Raw genomic sequence first — 20708 nt, forward strand, 5'->3', positions numbered from 1 at the left:
TGTAGTTCCCAGGTTCCTCCTTTTTGCCCTTTTTGAAGATAGGGACAAAGTTAGCCCTCCTCCAGTCATCCGGCACCTCGCCCGTCTTCCATGATTTTGCAAAGATATTAGACAAAGGTTCTGAGAGTTCTTCCGCTAGCTCCTTCATTACTCTAGGATGCAGTTCATCGGGCCCTGGAGATTTGAACTCATTCAAGGAAATTAGGTGTTCTTTGACCATTTGTTTATCAATCTCAAACTGTAATCGTGCACCCTCAACTTCTGCTTCACTTTTTCCAGGGGGGTCATAGACCTGCTTTTGGGAGAAGACTGAGGCAAAGTAGGAATTGAGCACTTGAGCCTTTTCTTTGTCATCTGTTATCAATTTGCCATCCTCATTAAGCAGTTGAACCACCATTTCTTTCCTCTGTCTTTTACTACTCACGTATCTGAAGAAAGCCTTTTTATTGCTTTTAGCATCCCTCGCTAATCTCAGCTCATTCACAGCTTTAGCCTTCCTGACGTCATTTTGGCACTTCTGCGCCACTTGTCTGTACTCTTCTTTTGTAGCCTGTTTGGACACATGTTCCAGTTCCCAGTGCTAGTTCTACAGAGCTCATCTTCTGACATCATCAGAGGATGGTTTAGAAGTCCAGGATAGAGATGTGAAGGCCCGGAAAAAAACCAGAAAAATTCAGGAAAAAAAGTTTTTTCCCCGTTTTTTTCCGAAGCCCTTTTTGTCTTTTTTTCCGAAAAATTGAAAAAAAGAAAAATGGATTATGGGATGTTTTATTTTAGTATGATGAATAAAATATTTAAGACAAGGTGTTCAGATATTTACTTCTCCAAATGATTTCTAAAAACTGTACAGTACCAGATTATTACAATGTCTGCACCAAGGACAAGAAAGTCCTAGGTTGCAAACTGAGACTACAACTCTCAAATGCAAGGGGAAGATGCATTTCTGCCTCTAGGGGGCACTGCCATTGAAGCAGAGTCGGAAACTGATAGTGATAGCTTTAGGTCAGAAAATGAGTCTGATTAAATTTCATGCATATTCATTGAATCTTGGCCCTCCACTTTTTCTCAATTCTTTTTATGGGAATGGGTGCTTTTTGTCTTGACACTGGAGGACTAGCAGAGACATAATTTTCTTTGTTACTAATGTTGATGGTTTCTTCTGTTGTCGTTTTTTAAAATTGTTTTATGCCTTCTCCTCATAAATTGGCAGAACCAAACAGGTTCCTAACAGTTCAGGAGTTTGTTGCTCCGTTTGTTACCCCCCAAAATTAGAAACATTAAAAAAATTAAATCTGTAATAACTGTTTGAATACACTGTACTTTTAATTGTTTTTTGTGAACCGCCCAGAGAGCTCTGGCTATTGGGCGGTATAGAAATGTAATAAATAAATAAATAAATAAAATTAATATACCAAGTGTAATAATTTTATGCCAAACCATCTTGGACATAATTACATTTTATGTTCCTAAAGTAACAAAGTGACTTTCAATCTGTAAAAAGTGCTAATATTGCATTATTTCAATTTTTCTGAAAATGTGTTTCCCCCCCAAAAAAACCCAGAATAAAACCGGGTTTTTTCCACGGCTTCAAAATTTCAGGAATTTTTACATATCTAGTCCAGGGCACCATTTTGTACATTTGATCCTCACAAATCACAGTACACTCACACACAGCCCACGGGGCTTCTTTGCATCACTGCACAGAAATGTGAAATCGCTGTGGATGGAGACACGGGGTGGAATTCAGTTGCCAACTGGCAATCTCAAGATTCATCCTGTGTCTTTAATCTGCTCTTGCCTAGGGAGGCAACAAAGGAGGGCCTTGAGCAGCCCTGCTCATTTTCTCTGCCTGCTATGCCATGCTTTCTGAAATGGGCAGCCCAAAGGACTAGGGAGAAAACAAGCAGGAAGAAGAAGCTTATTTCCCTAGACTGCAGCAAACTGAAAAGGGACAGGGAGAACCTCCATGTTGGCCCCAGCAATCATTTGCACAAATGTTGTGCTGCATTGTACCTGCTAAAGAAAGCAGATGAGAAATTTCGATGGGAACACACCGTTCCAGTTCTCTGACATACGAAGAGTGCCCTCGAAAGATTCCATTCACCAATTAGAATATGAAAATTAACTCCTTCTGTTGCTTATATCAGCAGGGAATAAAATCTTTCCAATCAACCTCACATGGAATGCATAAGCAGAACACTGATGTTCTTTCCCCCTCCACTTCTGCATCATTATTATTACAGTTATTTTCCCCCTTTAAAAAGATCAAAATTATTACATGAATGTGGCATGCTGTGGCATTTGAATGTAATTTTATTTTATAACATCAATTTTCTAGATTCTAGCATTGTGTTTTAAATGAAAGGGGAGGGAGGTTCTTAAAATAAGCAAGAGCCCATTAGAGAGCTCATTTTCTGAGGATGTGATGGAGCTCAATCCTATTTTGTAAAAAAATAATATACATCTTTTTATTTGGAACTTAAAAAGTATATAAATATTTCATCCCCAAGCACATTCAGAAGTACATCCCACTTACTGGGCCAGTTCCCATGTCACGGAAGCAAATTGTGGGTCAACCCCCAACTTGCTGGGACTCGCATTTCGAGCAAGCCACTTCTGCTTTGCATAAACAATTTTGATCAGAGGTTGTTGCATGATGTGCGAACCCAGACACTCTAAGTAGTTTATGGTTTAAACAACCTTGACCTAACCTAAAAACAAGTCATGCATTAACTCTGGGTTGTTTAACCCATAAAGAATCCAGAATGTCCAATGCTCACATCACGCAACAACAAGGCATTTGTACGGTTATTTTTCATACAGCTCGCATGCTCTGTGCATTCTCAGCAAAATGTGGTTATCTCTGTCCAGATATGGCTGTAGCTGGTTCACCAGGCGAAACTGAGCAAAGACACTCCATGCCACTGAGGCCACCTAGACCTCCAGTGACAAAGCTGGTTCAAGGAATACCTGCAGATTATGCAACTGGTCTTTCAGGGGGAATACAACCCATCCATAATAGGCTATCTACCCAATTCCCGGACCCAAGAACTACCCACCCAGGACCTCTGTCTGCATATTTAAGGTGTTAAGATCAAAATCATGTTTGCTGAAATGTCTATCGGGGGAGAGAGACACCACAGAGCTCTTGCTGCCATGTCCCACCACCCCTCTCATGCCACTTGGCAAGCTACTTTCTTAAAGTTCCATGTTCTATTAACTGACTGTCCCCTCTTCAGAAATGGTTAAGCCAAGTGCCTTCCTCCAAAGAGAAAGTAGGGAAGGGGTCTTTCACTCAAATAGAGATAGAAAAGGGGGTGCTGTAAAATCAACAGCACCAGAACAAAGTCAGTCCTTCTTAACTGGCCATGGTCCGCACCAATCTGTGCTGGTGCAGTGGATAGCCGGAGCACTCCAAAAGTATAGGATCAGGTTTGCATGTGGCAAGAGGTGTTTAAAATGTGAAAGCCTGTTAAAACAATAAAATGTTGTTTGTTCCTTGAATGAAAGCACGCTGCATACTTTCTCATACCACGCAACACATGTACTATTGCTCATTGACTGCCAGTCTTGAAAAGCACCATTTATAGTCGGGAAAAACTGACAAACTTCTTGGGCACTGTGCTTGGGTGACAGAGATGCTGACTTCAGTGATAACAGAGAAGTTTCTATTAGTCCTGAAGAGTAACAAAGCTTCAACAGAGAGAGCAAGATTCTGATGCACCTAGTCCAACAAGACAACTGTCAAGTTCACTTGTTAGCTGAAAATCTTTAATACTCCGGATAACAGGAGGAGGCAATGAGAACGCATCTGGATTTTTCCAATTCGCAAGATGAATCTGCAGAGCTGGCAGCAAGGGGGGCAATATATATATCAAACATTTGACTTGTAAACCAAGCACAGTTGAACTAGAACTGCTGAGTGAGGGTAAATAAGAAACCTAATGATCACATACATAAGCAGCAAATGTCTGTTTCCACTGAAAGTTCTGAAACTATTCAGCCATTCTGTACCAGCAAAGTATCATTAAGAGATGTACAGCATCCACACAAATATAAAGGAGCCTGAATTAACAAAGTTGCACAAAGACTTTGGAATTCTAAAGTCTTCCAAGTCCACTTTAGTGGGCAGCTGCCTGGCCCAAGGTTGCCAAGCCCCCCTGCGACATGACACCACTAAGCCAATTTCACTACAACAGACCAGCCAGTAGCATCAAGAGAGGCGGGACAGACAAAGAAAAAAAAGAGGCCGAAGAAGCAATTACGAAGGAGTTCAGAGGGCAAAAAGAGCAGTGTAGTATGAATGGGCAGGGGGGTGGAGGTGTGATGGCACAGTCCTTGAGATATCTGTGGATAACAACGCCTCTAACTTTACAAGGCTTAAAAAGTTTCTGGCTCATTCTCTGGAACCACCATTACATTAAGGGTGCAATCCTACAGGATGTGGATAGCTGGCAGCCTTCCATTTAATGCAGGATGGAGGGACAGTGGGGGTGATCTTCGCCTCCATGCTCCAACTGCCCTGCATTTCTGTAGATGGGCAATTTTGCCCATCTAGCAGCAGCACCTCGAAGAGGGAGGGAAGGAAGCTGGGGCTGCCATAGCAAACAGCATAAGGCAGCCACTCTGGTTTCCTCCCTGCTCCTAGGAATGCCCCCCTTTCCCCATCTCCATGCTCAGTTAATATGGCTTATATTTTGTTTATGGCAAATTATTAAAATTAAAAATAAGGAATTAGTATTTGTCAATCAGCCCTTGCACTCATTGCCCAGAACAATGGAAGGCAGAGCAGGTTTATTTCTTAGTGAAAAACTGGACAGAGCTAGCCCCCCCCCCCAAACAAAATGCTGCCATATATTCCCAGCTCCTAATTTAGAGACTGCCTCCTGCTTAAAGCTGCAGACATCTGAGACCTGAAGCCTTGTAATGTTGTTCAAGGCTTGTATTAGGGATATTTCAGAGGGGAGAAATAAATACTCCCCCCCCATTTCTCACCCTCTTGAAACTGTCTTGCTGTCCTATGCTGATTACCAATCCCAATCCTGTGTGCTTCAGTGTTATACACAGCAAGAGGGGGTTTCCAGTGAGTGGAAAAGTGGAAATGTATCATTTTTACTTTCCTTCCTCCTGAAGCCCCCCTATATAGCATTTCCCCACTCAATCCCATCTCCCTGCTATCCCCATTTTCCTTATTTTCACCCCCTCAAAAAATTGTAAGACCAGGTCCTTTTCAGGCCATTATTGGAAAGATTAACTTTTTCTTTTGATGGGGACTGAATTTGGGAACTTCTGCATACAAAGCTTGAGCTGACACTGAGCAATGGTCCCACCCCTAAAATTTAAAGGAAGACACAGCTTGAGAGGCAGTAGCGTCTATGAAGCTGCCTTATATCAAGTCAGACTGTTGGTCTATCTAGCCAACTATTGCCTACTCAGCAGCAATCCAGTAGAAAGGTATTTCACAGGCCTACTACTGTCAACGATCCTTTTAAGTGAAGTTGCCAGGGACTGAACGTGGAAAGTATGCCCCCAATCATGATGCTACGGCCTCACCCATTTTATCGGGGAGCATTTCAGTTAAAACCATGTTTACCTGCGTTTAAACCATAAGAATAACATCAATAGACTACAGGTTCAGAGAATAGTTTGAAGGGGTGTAACACAGTTCTATTGCAGAACATAAGCTGTTCTGTCCTTATAACCTGCCTGGATGGGAGACTATCTGTGTAATAAACAGATAAATAGACTATCTGTGTAATAAATAGATAAGGAAAGTTATGGTTTAATGAAAGCAACTTTTTTTCGCCATCTGCTAATAGCCTGCTAGGCTGGGATCAATTACATTTGAGAGGGAGAAAATCAAAAAATAAGCACTTCAGTGTGAAGTTCAGCTTCCACAAGCTGAAAAAGCAAGTGCTAACCAAAGATGTGAAACCGGGATGGGAAAATGCTTCAGCTCAGTAGTGGAGCAGGTGCTCTGCACACACAGGAGTCCAGGTTCAACCCTCGGTATCTCCAGGTAAAAGGTAGCAGGTGACGGAAAAGATCTCTGCCTGAGACCTGGATAGCTGCTATCAGTAGCAGGATAGAGCACAGTTAGTCTGACTTGGTGATGAGGAAACTTCATATGTTCCCCAGAGTGCACCTGGGTTGCATCCAGATTTAGTTATGCTTAGAATAGACCTACTAAAATTAATGGAACTGAAGTTGTTCATGACCAACTTAAACCCTATTGATTTCAATGGATCTATTCCAAGTATGATACAGGTATAACTAAATCTGTGGTGCTGTTCTTGTCAGACACATGGGCAGAGCAGGGCTACCTGCAATGGGGGTGGGTGGGAGGGCAAGGAGGAAGGGTCCATAGCAGAGCATATGCTGCATCCAAAGCCCTCACTGGTCACTGTGGCAAGGGTGAAAGTGGGATGGTGGGGGGAGTCCCCCCCCCCCAGTGCTTAGGTGTTTTTATTTTAATGTTCCCCTCTCATTGAAGGCTTTAAACTTTATTTGGCGGGGAACATGAGCGCTTAGGATCCTGTGGGCTGAAGGCATCCTTCAATCTGTTCAACAACACCCCTTTCCCCTTTACCACTGTTGGAGCACGAATGGTGGAGAAGAGATGGCAGAGGTTTCACCTGCCACAAGACCTGCAGCGGCAGGCCCATGGGGAAGGAATTCTATGCTATTGTGTCCCGAATGTGCATCAAGCCACTCCACATTATTGTCGTGGGGGCAATGAGAACAATTCACACCTTTATTTCTGAGATGGTAAATTCTCCTGCATTGACTTTGGCACTTCAATTTCGCAAAGGAAGCTATTTTTGTGAAAAACAGAAACTTACAATGTGGGGGGGGGGGAAATGTTTTCTCTGAGATGGGCCCCAGTTCTCTATGTAAGGGCTGTTTTCACAAACAAATGTGAAAATGAGGTGGTAAAATCACTGCACAAGCACTTTAGCATCTCACAGACAAATGAGTCCTACGTTGGTCTAACAAAAGATAACAGATGAAACATTTTGGATCCTGACTTTTTGGAACCAATATGGCAATACCAAATGTCCCTTTGGATTTGCTCAGCCACAAATTCATCTCAAAATCTGCCACTTTTTGTTAGCAAAACCTCAACATATAACTAAAACCGATAGTTGGATCCTATGCATATTTACTCATCAGAAGTAAATCTCACTGAGGTCAATGGGGTTTGCTCAATGCGAACAAGACTATAACCCAAGCCTGCAATCCTAAATAGACTTGCCAAGAAACAGATCTCTGAGCAAAGCAGGAGTTCAAAGTAAGCAAATTTAGGACTGTGCTACAAGAATACCAAATAATGCACCAATATAACGCCAATGGCGTTAAAAACATCTAGTTTTTCACAAGTAAAAGCCTTGATTTTAGCTAATAACAATCTACCCGCAATAAATACCAGTTACAACCTTCGTTGACTTCAGTGAGATTTAAGCAACCTTCCTGTGTTTGCTATTACAGTCTAGATCATCAACAGCACTACCATTATCAAATTAAGCCTTCCCCAACCTGGTGCCCTCCAAATGTTTTGGACTACAGCTTCCAGCATTCCTTACCATTGGTCACGTTGGCTGGGGCTGATCTGGAGAGCACCTGGTTGGGGAAGGCTCATATAATTACTTTTGAAGGTGAAAAATATCTGCCAGCTACAGAAAAATGATTATCTACTTGTTTCTGTATGGGGGAGCAACAGCTATGGGGAGCACTTCTCAACTAAGTATATTTGACTGATTTCAAAGTGAAGATGCAATCTGCAATTGTTACAGTAGAGGGGGGAAATTGACTGAATGGTGCCATCCTGAAGTGGTACAGAGGAACAGTATATGGTCACAGCCACATCAAATTCCTTAAGTCAGAAAACCCATTTTAGCCATATAACTTCCCAAGGACTGGAAAATGGGGAAACCAAGATGTAGCAAAAATAGTCAATGAACAGACTAAGAAACAAAAAGCATATTTACTTTTATTTATTCTGGATCCTAAACCTTGAAGCCTAACTGCGCAATGGCACAATGAGAAGCAAAATCTATTAAGTGCAATGGGCCCTATTCTCTATTAAGTCAGTGTAGGATTGCAGTCTAAATGTATCTTTGCTTGCATTAAGCCTTTCTTAACCTTGCTCCACAATTTAGATAGTGTAAGTTCCGCATGGCAGGGCCCTTTTGTTCTTTATGTTATTCTATAAGGCACCATGTACACTTATGATGCTGCTATATGAACAAACAATAATACATCAATAAAGCAGCTGCATAACGACATGGCAATGGCAACAGAGATTAACACAGTATCAATGGGCACTCTTAACAGAAAGAAGAATGGGTCCCTTTTGCTCAAGTTCTCTGGAATTTTAGACAGATTCTATTCCGAAGGGGATTGTGAAACAGGCTTATCTATTCTACGCAATACTGTGCATTATTTGGAGAGAAGGTGTCCATTTCCCATTAAGTTCTCTGTGCTGGGCAGAAGTTCCTTCAAGTGCTTAGAGGCAGGCAGGTTGTGCTCAGTGGGTGTTGAGGAGCTGTACTGTCCATACAGTGGGAATATTATGTGATTTGACAGCAAAGCAGATTCTGTTCCAGAGTAGGAGCTAGGTAGTCTTTCCCAACCAGGCACCCTCCAGATGTGCTGGACTTCAACTTCCATCAGCCCCAGTCCTGGTCAATGATTATGAATGCTGGGAGGTGGTAGTCCAAAACATTTGGAAGGAAGCAGGTTGGAGAAGGTTGAGGTACAATATCTCTATTCTGTAGGATGAGGCAACAGAGCCAGTTCCACAGCATTACTTGGAGACAAACGACATAGCCCCGTTTGCATGATCAAGCAACCCGTGGTTAATAAACCATGGGTTGTTTCTGAGCACAAAAGAATGGCTGAATTCAGACGACACACTAATCAACTGGGGGGGGCGGTTTAATAGGAACAGAATGGGAAACAACCATTGATTAGTGTGCCGTCTGAACTCAGCCAATGAGTTCAGACAGAACTCAAGGAGCACTGGTTCCTGCTCGCTCACCTGCTTCTGCTTTGCTAAACAACCCAGAAACAACCCATACCTCAGTTGTTGTCCTGATGTACGAACGCACCACACTGGGTTGTTTAGAGTTAACCCATGGTTGGTTTATTGTTGGGTTAAAACTCTGCCGTGTTTGCACATCATGACAACAGCCCAGGGACAGGGCATTCCTAGGTTGTTTACAAAACTGGATGTAAAGCAGAACAAATGTTGGGATGTACACGCACTCCACAGTTGACTATGGGTTGTTTACACCATAGTTAGCCATTATGTACAAACCAGGTAAAATTCTAACCTGTGGGATTCAGATAAGCTGGAGCATTACTGTCCATTCTAAGTACTTTGAGCCTGTCTCACTAAAAAAAATTCCAGAGCAGGAAAAAAAACCCCAATTTATCTGAGGGGTAATGGGAAGTTATACTTAACGAAGTACTATGGAATAATAAATGCCTATGTATTTGGTAGAGTTGGAGGGGTGTGTGGGTCGGCCCCTGATTCAGTGAGGAGAGGAGACAGGCTCTGAACCATGATCCTCTATGGAGCGGATGATCCTTTCCCTTGTCAGGAGGTGAAAGTGGAACAAACGGAGGCTCAATTCAGACAACAGATTTCTCAGCGGTGATTTTAGAATTCCATGGTGTTTTTACACCACCATTGAGAAACGTGCTGTCTGGCAGGAAAACACTCAATGCAGAATATCCACGCTGTGCAGAGGTGAGTTCTTGTACAACCATTGTGTTGCGTGTTGTGTGGCGGGCTCCATGGAGTTTTCCGTTGCACTATGTTGACTTTTCCCACTGGCTACAGAATTCCCTGGCAAGAGTGGCAAAAGGAGCGAGTACTGCTCTAGGAGAGCTGCTGGGATTGTTTTTTGTTTTTTTTTGGCAGTAATGGCTGATGGGATACTATCGGGAGGACTGGGGGAAGAGAGAGGGTGGAGGAACTGTCAAACAAATGTTGCGATGGTAGCCCAGTCACGTAACGTTGGAGTTAGAACATGTTGTGTGGAGAGTACCCCCTAGAAACTCAACCGTTGAGTGGTTTTCACACTGTGTTGACTAACGTGTTGTCTGAATTGAGCCAGAATGTTGTATGCATTGCTCCAATACTCATGTTCTAAATCTCACCTTGGAGAACAGTCCTTGCTCCAGACCTCATATACATACACACACACAAATGAATGCAGAGCCATCACTGTCTACATCATGCATTTGTAACAGCATCTTGCCTACGAAAGTTTGAGCTACATAAGACTGTGAGCTTTTAAAATACAGATGCACACACAATACCACAAGTCTATTAGAAGTTTTTGCTGTAGTAGACTACCATGGCTATTCTTCTAGAATTATCCCAATACTGGCTTCTCTTTCATGGATCTTTAGAGGGTTGGAGTGTTTATGTAGTGTGTAAGAATGATGGAAATACGTGCTTGTTACTTGGGACTATGTTTTTAATGAACTGCCTTCCTCAATCAGACCAGAAGGTCTAGCTAGTCCAGCATTTTGTTTCCAAATGTAGGAAGCCAAAAGTTTCTAAGGGTGCAATGCTATGCATGTTTAAAGAGAGAAAAAGTCATACAACTCCTAGCATTCCCAACCAAAAAGTTGTAACACTTTTTTTCTGTCTAAACATGCACTCTCAGAAAACTACAAGCAGGGCATAGAGCCAACAGCAGCCCCAATGTTTGTCCCAAATATCTGGTACTGAAAAGTAACATAGGAGATGGGACCAGAAGGGGGATGGAGGTCATCTTATAACTAATAAGATTACATAATAAATAAAATATAACAAAGCAAATATTTAAGAACTTAAGTAGCACTGGATCAGACCAAAGCTCATTCCCAATTAGCATCCTGTGCCTGTTTGATGCATTCTCTTCCCCTTCTTATTGTTTTATTATGATTCTATTAGAATGTAAGCCTATGTGGCAGGGTTTTGCTATTTTATTGTTACTGATGGTGCTATATAAATAAATAAATAATAATAATAATAATAATAATAATAATAATTATAATTGTTCACAGTGGCCCAATGAGATGGTTAAAACAACACTCCCAAGCAAGAGGTGAAGGTGGCAGTTCTCCCCCACCATTTCCCCAAACCAACATGGAGGTTCTAAATTACTGTTGTTATTATTGATGGTGATGATGAAAAGTATGTTTTATGCTGGTCCTCAGTCCAAAAAAGGGCTCCCAGAGTGGCTTACAATTAATCAGTAAAACAAAAAAACCCTCCATGCCTGTAGGCTTACAGTCTAAAAAGACATGACACACAAGGGAAAGGGGGTTGGGGAGGGAAAAGGAAGAAAAATAAATAAGACTTCCAGCAAGGCTGGTGGAATGCCCCTGCTTCACCACTTAAGAACATACGAAGAGCTCTGTTGGATCAGACCAAGGGTCCATCTAGTCCAGCACTCTATTCACACAGTGGCCAACCAGCCATTGGCCAGGGATGCACAAGCAGGACATGGTGCAACAGCACCCTCCCACCCATGTTCCCCAGCAACTGGTGCACTTATCTCCTGGGAGGGGCCGTCCAACTGGAGTAGGCCATGATGTCCCCTTGGCCTGCTCCTGTCTCCCTTCTTGGTCCCCCCCTCCCCACAGGGCAGTTGATGCCGGTAAGCCCGGGGTGGGGGTGGGGAAGAGCCCAAATGGAGCTTTAGTTCTCAGGACCAATAACGATGCTTAGCATTCCAACACATCTGGAAGGCACCAGGCCGGGGAACTCTACCTTATGATTTATTATCCCCCACCCACCCCCCACCCACCCTCACGCCATAAGTTCTCTGTTAAAAAAAGAAACGTCGATAAGGAAGCAGGCCAGAATAAGGTGCGGGAGATTCTCTGAAGGGAGAGGAGGCGGGGCAAGGGGTGCGCGGGGGGAAAGGGGCTCCGCCTGAAGCCCAGGAGGGCTGCTTAGAAGCCCTGGGGCAACTACGGAAGTCGGGGCGGCCAAAGGGTGGGGGAACAGCAGGCAGGCAGGCAGGGGCAGAAGCCTCGGGCGACAGAAAAAGCAGGTTAAGGGGCAGCTCACCAACTCATGGTCCCCTTTCTGATCCGGCTCCTCTCCCGGAAACACCTGCTCCGAGCTTAGCCTGGCCTTCCGGAAGTGAGGTCAGGGACGCAGGCGCGCGAGATCCGGCTACGTCACGCACGGGCCTGGAGGCGGAGCCTGAGCGTGGGGCGGGGGGGAGTGGAAGGCGCCTGTGTGGTGTAACCCTTTCGCTGCTGCGTATTACGAAGGATGCTCCGGAGTTGGGAAGAGAGAGGCTAAACGCGGCGGCGACGGCGGCTGTAGCAGCAGCAGCAGCTGCCGCCGCCGCCTCCTGGCTGGGTCCAGTCCGAGCGCGGAGCTATGCAAGAGGGAAAGGGATGCGGACAGTGGAGGCTGGTGGCTCCGGTAACGGTGGGGCTGTGCATCCATCCTGGGTTTCGGTCAGCGTCAGCCAGAACTCCAAAGGAGCTATCCAAGGTGCTGAACCCTACCCCCAAAATAGGTTCAGCATCCTGGATAGCTTCTTTCAAGTTCTTTCTGGTTCTGCCTGAAACTCAGAAAGGATTCGTAGCCCCACCAAAATCGGAGCCACCCCTCTCGACTGCCTGAGGCGGCTGCTGCTGCTGCTGCTGCTGCTGCTGCTGCTGCTTCCCGCCTCCTGACTGGGCTGCAGTTTCGGTGGTTATCATCCCGAGGAAGACTGGAGTGACGACACCGACCGTACTCCTTTTGCATCCACACGCACACAGGGGCGATCAAGGAAGAGGTGCAGAAAGAGCACGGGGTGGGGGTGCGGATCCGCGCGCTCATCTTCAGTGGTTTATGCATGTATTGCAAATGCAGTCGGAGGATCGACTCTCTGTTTGCCTTTTCTTCCTTTCCTTTAAGTAAGTGCAGTGCAAGTTTATGCATGTTTATTCTGAAATCAGTATCACTGTGGTCAATGGTAAGTGACCATCTCCCAGGTAAGTCAGAATAGGACTGCATTGCAACAGTGCAATACTATGCTAGTATCCATGTCTACTTGGGAGCATGCAAGTAAATTGCCATGTTGAGGTTGCAGTCTAAAGGTGCAATCCTAAACACATCTACTGGGGAATGTGCCATAGAAATACGTGGAACTATAAACATGTGACATGCATAGTATTGAAACAGATTTTTATTCTACTGTTTCTGCAATATTTTAATGTATTTATAATTTTATATTGGCATTTATATTGTGTTTTATACATTTCTTATATAAACAGCTTAGAGATGATATTTAAGTAGTTTAAATAAATAAAATCCTGTATGTTTTACATAAAGCTGTTGAAAATGAACTATTAAAAATTAATATTTGCATTTGTAAATTCCTGTGTACATGCCTGTGTAAATTCACATGCACACATTTGTATATTAGGGCTGTTCCCCAATAAAAGAAATCTGAGTTGCACACACCCATGACAGCAACTCCCCTTGAGTAATATGGGACATTTCTGAGGGAACATCCATAGTATTTGGCTATTGGGCTGCAATCCTAGACCTTCATACCTGAGAGTAAGCTCCATTGAACTTAATAGGACTTATTTTTGTTGCATGGTTTAGTGATTATTCATATTAGCTTTAGTCAAGTGATTAAATTTGCATCTATTTGCATAGAGGTAAAAACAGTATTTTCAAAGAGGAGCATACTTTGTAGATCAGATGAGTCACATCTGTTGTAGCAGACATCATCTTAGAAAGGCGTTCTGGCCTAAGAAAGATAAAGGGGAACACTGCAGTTTTTATAAAGATTTGCATTACACGTAATTTATTTGTTAAAATACGACTGATTCATTGAGACACCTTTTTAGTCCATCAATCCTATGCATGTTTAGACAGAATGAAAGTCCTACAACTCCCAGCATCCCTCAGCTGCTAGGATAATTACAGATTTTGGTTCACTTGTACAGTATTTATTTATTTTATAGTATTTATTGATTTATTGTATTTTTATACCGCCCAATAGCCGAAGCGCTCTGCGCGGTAAGAATTTACCAAAATTCAGAAGTTTTTAAGTAATTGGAATAGAAAGAGCTTTGCTATATAAAAAAATAATCAAATGAGAGAAAACATGAAACTGACAGATTCATCCATTCTGGCAAAGGACTTTGAGTACTTAACACTTAATAGTTTGGATTTGAATGTCCTTAACGATGTTTGTGGTGCTGAATTAGGATTGTCATTTATTTTTTCTGACAGGCTTTTCACTTGAGAAAATAGCTACAAAGCAGCATTGGTGTGGTGGTAAAGGAAAGTCAAAAAATGTAGGCACTATCTGTATCTACATATGTGTGTCTTGTGTGTGGGTGACCAGCAATACATATCATAATGTACAATGTATTAGGATCAGCAGAGAGCCATAGAATAGTGAGATGGCAAAGGGCTGTAGTGCTTAGCATGTTGGACTTTGGAGAGACCTGGGATTGCAGGAGAAAGGGAGAGAGACGCAACATGCCTCCAAATAGCATGACCACCTGTTCAAGATTTTCCATGACTTCCTTTTCCCAGCATTAAGGAGAAACACGTGATCTCAAAGTCAACAACCTAGTTATACACTGGGTTTGCACAATCACAAAATTATTTAAATTAGTTAAACAGTGGGTCGTGGTGCATGCCAACCGGCCTTTTGAATATTCATGCTGTGATGGGAAGGCACCATGGCTTATTGTATCATGCGAGCCCTGCGAGGGTGGCTTATGTGAACAATAAATAACCCTCACGCAAACTTAAAACAGCCCGCAGCTTGAATATTCGAAAGAGTGTCTGGCAAGTGCTGCAACCCAGCATGGCTTAAATAAGCCATGGTGGGCTGTGCAATCATGCAAAGTGTCCCGTAATAGTTTTTATCTTCATCAATTGCAAGACTTCCAAAACTAATGAGTCCTTGGGTTGGACCAAGCGACGCCAAAATACTTTGCATTACAACTAGGGGCATGTCTACACAAGATTTTTATCCCGGGGTCATCCCTGTGCGTCCACATAATGCACAGGGGATCCCTGGGGCAACCAGGGATGACCCCTCCATTTTCACAGGATAACTGGTTGCCCAGTTATCCCGACTTTGTCCGTGGTCCCGGGATTGTCTCAAGACTGCGGGAGGTGTGGGCACCTGTCCCGCCTGGTGCTCACGAGTAAGCACAGCACCAGAAATGGGCATGGTGCTGCGTGACACACTTCGTGCCCATCAGGGGAGGGAGTGGCAGCAATTTCGCCACCCCTGGGATGGCAGGAAGGGGGCCTGGGGTCCAATTTCAGGGGGGAGGTTTTTTCCTTACTTTTTCAGGGCCTCGGTCTTGTGCAACTGGCCCCACTGCTTCCCCCCCCTAAAAAAATGGCGACCGCGACAAAGTCCCTGCTTCCTCCCCAGATGCACATGTGTAAATCCAAGGGGAGGAGCTCGTGATCAGCATATTGCGAGATCCTCCCCCCCCCTCTACACCCCATGGTGTAGACATGCCCTAGGATTGCTCATAACATTATATAGTCACTGGGAAAATACAATTCCCCACCAGGTCCTGTGAGGATTGCAGCTAAACTCAGAGGAAACAGGGAAGTCTGGGGAGTGGGGGGGGGTAGATGATGTCATCCCTGCTAATCAGAATGTCCTGGTGCTTCAGCCCTGGGAGTTCTGGCTCCACTAAACCACTGCACAGTGGGCAGAAACACCATGCATCTCTCCATGCTAGGACTAGCTACCTATTGAATTTGGCCAGGGCAAATGAATAAAAATCTCACTGGGTGCTTTTGCATAGCTCAGGTTGCAAAATATAGTTGCATCTGTATAGGCAAAGGCAAATCAAGCATGAAAGCAACTTGATAAATAAATAAACTTAACATCCAGCCTGGCAAAGAGTTTGATGAACTACATTATGACCTTTTAGTTAAAAATAAGTATTACTCTCTTATTTTGGGATTCCCCCCCCCCACGTGGACCAACAGGGTTACCTGAAATTTTTTCATAGGCTTTGAAACTGCTGAAAATGGATTCATTTAGGGAACAGTCTAGGCATGTTTAGACAGAAAAAAAAGTCCTACAACTCACAACATCTCCCCAGCCAGCATTGTGCCCTTAAAGTCTGTTTTCCCTCTGAAGATTTTTATATGTATAGATGTTAATGCTCTTTTGACTTTATTAAAATTCATTAAAATAAGGAATAGAAAAAAAGGCACAGGACGAAGGGAAGAGAGGACTGAAGAATTACCATTACTATTTTCCAACCATGAATTACACAGCTTCTGATCAAAGTACTTTCCAGTTCTTCAAGCTCTTTTGCATCAAACATCCTTTCGACACAAACCTACTCACTATCATCCTTACTCAAATGGGAAGAAAGTGTTAATTAAGTATTGTGACATTCTAAGTTATTTCTTGTTTTGTTCTCATCGTCTTTAAAGGTGGCCTCCAAACTTCCTCCTATTTGCCTTTGACCTCATTAGTCTTTAGCAATGCTTGTGCTTCCCAGTCTCTTAGCTTATACTTCTTGATTATATCCTCATTTCCCCCCTCTAATATCATATTTCAGATGGTTATTTATCCAGTTAGATATAGAATAATTTCTTAAATGTTCTCCCATCTTGTTTGGTTTGCAAATAATGTAGCTATTTATTTATTTCATTTTATTTCTATACCGCCCAATAGCCAAAGCTCTCTGGGCAGTTCACAAAAATTAAAACCATAAGGTACAGTGTAAAGCATAAAATATGGAAGCTTAAGACCACAATATAAAAGTATAACCGGAATAAAACCAAGCAGCAATGCAGAGATCTAAAAGATAGATTTAAAACAGCAGAGTTAAAAGACCAGGATGGTAAAATGCCAAAATATTGGGAAAACAAAAAGGGACGAAAAGGAGTACAATGTAGGCACCAGGTGAACCTCTTTAGGGAGCTCATTCCACAGTCACACTGCCACAGCAGAAAAGACCCTTTTCCTGGTAGCCTCCTGCCTCACTTCCTTTGGCAGGGGCTCACGGGGAAGGACCCCTGAAGATGACCTTAGGGTCCTGGCAGGTATGGGAGGATAACTTGCCCCAAAACTGTTTAGAGCTTTGAATGTTAATACTAGCACTTTGAATTGGGCTGGGGGTGGGGAGATCAGAAAAGAAGGTGGGGCATACCCCCACCCCCACCTCACCCCTATTAAGGATGATGTAATCAAGGTCTCTGTGTGAAAAGAAATGGTAGAAACTACAGTGTTGAGTCAAGGAGAGACAGACAGAGGTGAGTTTGGGGTTCTGGAAGTATTTGAGGTGCTGGGTGCCTCCCTCTGGAAATCTGATGTGGGGTAATCGAATTTACTGGTGGGAGTATTTAAGTTCTCCACCTCCACCCATGCTCAACTTATATATTTGTTAATAAACTCAAATATTACAAAACACCATAAGCCTCCAGTGACCTCCTTTCAAATGAAATCAAACTCATGTTAAGTGCTGCGCCCCTGAGACCTTTCACTATGTTCCTTGAACATTCTCTCTCTCTCTCTCTCTCTCTCTCTCTCTCTCTCTCTCTCTCACACACACACACACACACACACACACACACACTTGTCCTTAAGGTTCTTTGGATTCTTTGCTTACACTGGAATCTCAGAGGTCATTACATAAACTGAATTTGATGGGTGTCCAGTTGTTCCAGCTTTACGACTGAGATTAAATCTACCCTCAAATATTCATAAAGTCAATAGCTGCTACCAACTCCTGAATAGGACTCTAAGCTGGAATTACAATTCTGCCAGCTTCTACTATCTGATCACCCAAATCCCATATGGAGTTAGCTCAGACTTCCATCGCTTGCCTAAGACAATCCTTAATGTGGGGTGAGATAAGATTAGTCAAAGGGCATGTCTAGATGATGCCTTATTCTGGGGATCGCCTCAGGATCATCCCTTTGCATCCACATGATGCACAAGGGTTCCCAGGGGCAGGGAGCGATGATCCCTCCATTTCCCCAGAATAACTGTGATGGCTGTTAGCCTGATTTTTCCCATGGTCTCAGGATCGTTTCGAGACCGCGGGAGGTGTGGGCAGCCATCCCGGTTTTGTCCCAGCTCCCTGCGAGTAAATATAAGGAGCTGGGCACGGAGCACGGAGCTCTTCTGGTGCTCTGTGCCCAATGGAGGTGGGGAGGGGAGCAGAATCATTTTTTTTTTTAATTTTACCTTTTAATTTTCACTGGAGTGCTTGTGCACGCCAGTTCTTCTTGTTTTTTTTTAAAAAAATGGCCACTGCAACAGGAGCGATGCCCGGGATGTTGCGTGGCCCATGTGGACTGAGGGGGAGGATCTTGCGATCAGCATATCACGAGATCCTCCCCCTCCCCTCCCCTGGTGTAGACATGCCCCAAATCTACCAATTTCCAACAAAATATAATGATGGATGTATTACACTTATGGAAAAAAATATGCTCGCTTTGGCAGCACATATACTAAAATTGGAATGATACAGAGAAGATTAGCATGGCCCCTGTGCAAGGATGACACGCAAATTCGTGAAGCGTTCCATATTTTTAATGTTTTAATCATGTATGGTATGTTTTTAATCAATTTTTAATGTGTATTTTATATCATGTTTTTATACTGTTCGTTTTATACTTTGAATGGTTTTAGTTTTTGTGAACCACTCAGGGAGCTTCGGCTGTTAGGCAGTATAAAAATGCAATAAATAATAATAATAATAATAATATCTGGTGGGTATGTAAGAATGTGTTTTACATACACTATATTCTTTTAGATGCCAGATGAAGACCTTTTTATCCTCTCAGTATTTTAACAGTCTATATATTAATTTTAACTTCACTGTTTTTAAATTTGTATTTCTGCACTGCTGTTGATTTTGTCCTGGTTGTGCTTTTATATTGTATTTTATATTATGGTTTTATATTGTTGTTTTATACTTTGGTTTTAATTTTTGTGAACTGCCCAGAGAGCTTCGGCTATGGGGCAGTATAGAAATGAAATAAATAAATAAACAATAAATCAATTAATTATTTAGGCCATGTTTCTGTATTATTATGGTAATATAATATTAATAATAGAAAATAACATTGCAAAAAACTCCTATGTAGATCAGAATACTTCGGCTTAATAAATCAAAGGTTAGGTTAATTAACAAACAAATAACATTATCATGCAGTCAAGTGAAGAAATGGTTAAAATGGTTAAACTTCTAATACTTGCCCTAGAGGCCTAATAGATAAGTAAGGTTGCAATCCTATGCATGTTTAGACAGAAAGTAGCCCAACAATTCCTAGCATGTCTTAGGCAGCCACGGACTGTGCCCTAAACCACATCTTAGGCAGCTGCAAAAACAAACAAAAAACAACCCACGGTACCAAACAACAGGTGTGAGTTGGCCATCAAAAGCCTTCTCGCAGAAAAGGTAGCATGGAATTTAGGGAGCAGAGCTTCTTGCCAATTCCAGCTGAGACCTTTGGCACAAGGTATTTTTGTATATTCAGAGGGCTTTGCCTGGAAGACAGATGCAATGACAAGACCTGGTTAGGATATCAGGCAGGAGTGAAATGAAGGTCAGTCAATGCAATGCGCATTTTTGCATGTCTAGGGCAAAACCAATGGGACCACAAGCCAGCAGAGGGTGGAGTTGAAGCTGGTGGTGGGAGGAGCCAGGGCCAAAACTGGGTGGGGGACACCTCTTTTCTCTCCCTCTCTGGCCAGTGGGCTACTGTGGGGGTGTCGCTCTTGCCAGAAGCCTGAACTAATTACTTGCATTGGGCTTTTGAAATTAGGCCAAGGAAATTAGCCCCCAGGGTTATAGGTTGCCCACCCCGAGATATATAGTGATAACAAAATACACACCATAAGCAGGGCTCAAAAGTGATGCAGCATTAATACCATTTATAGCAGCAGTGGTGGGAATAATTAAAATAATTCAAAGGCCTGATGAAGGAAAAAGATAATCTCCATTTGCTTAAAAGCCAAAGGAGAGGGAGACAGCCAGGCCTACCTAGAGTTGGGGGTTCTACAATGTTGGCACAACTCCAGAGAAGGCTGTGTCCCATGTCCAATGAACATTTAATCAAAGGATCTGCTTAGGAATGGTTCCCTCTGTTGCGCCCTGACTATTTGCCACGGCCAAATTGGAATGCGCATCCCATAAGGTCCATAAAGAAAAAGACAAAAAAAGCTTTCTACGTCTAGGTCATTTCTGCCGCTTCCATTCATAACCCCTGTGTTCATCCTCCGAGGCAGAGAAAGAGCCTTGCCTAATCTCCACGTCATCTGTTGTTTGATGACAAGCCGTTCCAGCTGCATTTCAACAGTTTCATACCTTTCCAGCAGGCGAGTGAGCAGCGGCTGCTGGATGATGCACAAATGCCTGTTGTCTCTTCATTGCTAATTGTGAAGACACCTTCCCATTTTCAACTTGATTTATTCGTGAGGAGAGGCTGCCCTCCAGGAAGCCAGCCCAGCATTACCCAAGACCCAACACATGTCAAGACAGATTTTTTTGCTTTTCTTTTAATCAGTTAAGCATGGGCACAGAGCCAGGCTGGACAAATTGAGTAAAGCTGGCAGATCATTCCCATTAGATTGCACATCCTCAAAGCTTGGCAGGATGTCATACAAGTCAAGGAGACTATTCCCAAGGAAGTGGTTTAAGGGTCACTACAGAGGACTAAACATAAGAAGAGC

General features: G+C 43.2%; 1 protein-coding gene and 1 non-coding gene across 6 annotated transcripts in view; one reads left to right on the top strand and one right to left on the bottom strand.

Moving 5' to 3' along the window:
* BIN3 (bridging integrator 3) overlaps window positions 1-12154 on the bottom strand; it is a 149036-nt gene extending 136882 nt beyond the window's left edge. For 2 of the 5 annotated variants that reach the window (XM_063138950.1, XM_063138951.1), the window contains exon 1: window positions 12077-12103. Coding sequence is in view for 1 of the 5 variants with exons in the window: in XM_063138949.1 (XP_062995019.1) it covers window positions 12077-12084 (8 nt within the window). In the remaining 4 variants the exon portion in view is untranslated. Of the gene's footprint in view, window positions 1-12076 lie in introns of all 5 variants that reach the window. The other 3 variants (XM_063138949.1, XM_063138953.1, XM_063138952.1) reach the window with 3 other exon arrangements.
* A 6303-nt stretch (window positions 12155-18457) lies between these two features.
* Window positions 18458-18564, top strand: LOC134407703 (U6 spliceosomal RNA). Its single transcript, XR_010026055.1, has one exon. It is a non-coding gene; the product is annotated as a U6 spliceosomal RNA (small nuclear RNA).
* The last annotated feature ends 2144 nt before the right edge of the window (window positions 18565-20708 follow it).

The sequence above is a fragment of the Elgaria multicarinata genome, chromosome 12, assembly GCF_023053635.1.
Source record: "Elgaria multicarinata webbii isolate HBS135686 ecotype San Diego chromosome 12, rElgMul1.1.pri, whole genome shotgun sequence".
Lineage (NCBI taxonomy): Eukaryota > Metazoa > Chordata > Lepidosauria > Squamata > Anguidae > Elgaria > Elgaria multicarinata.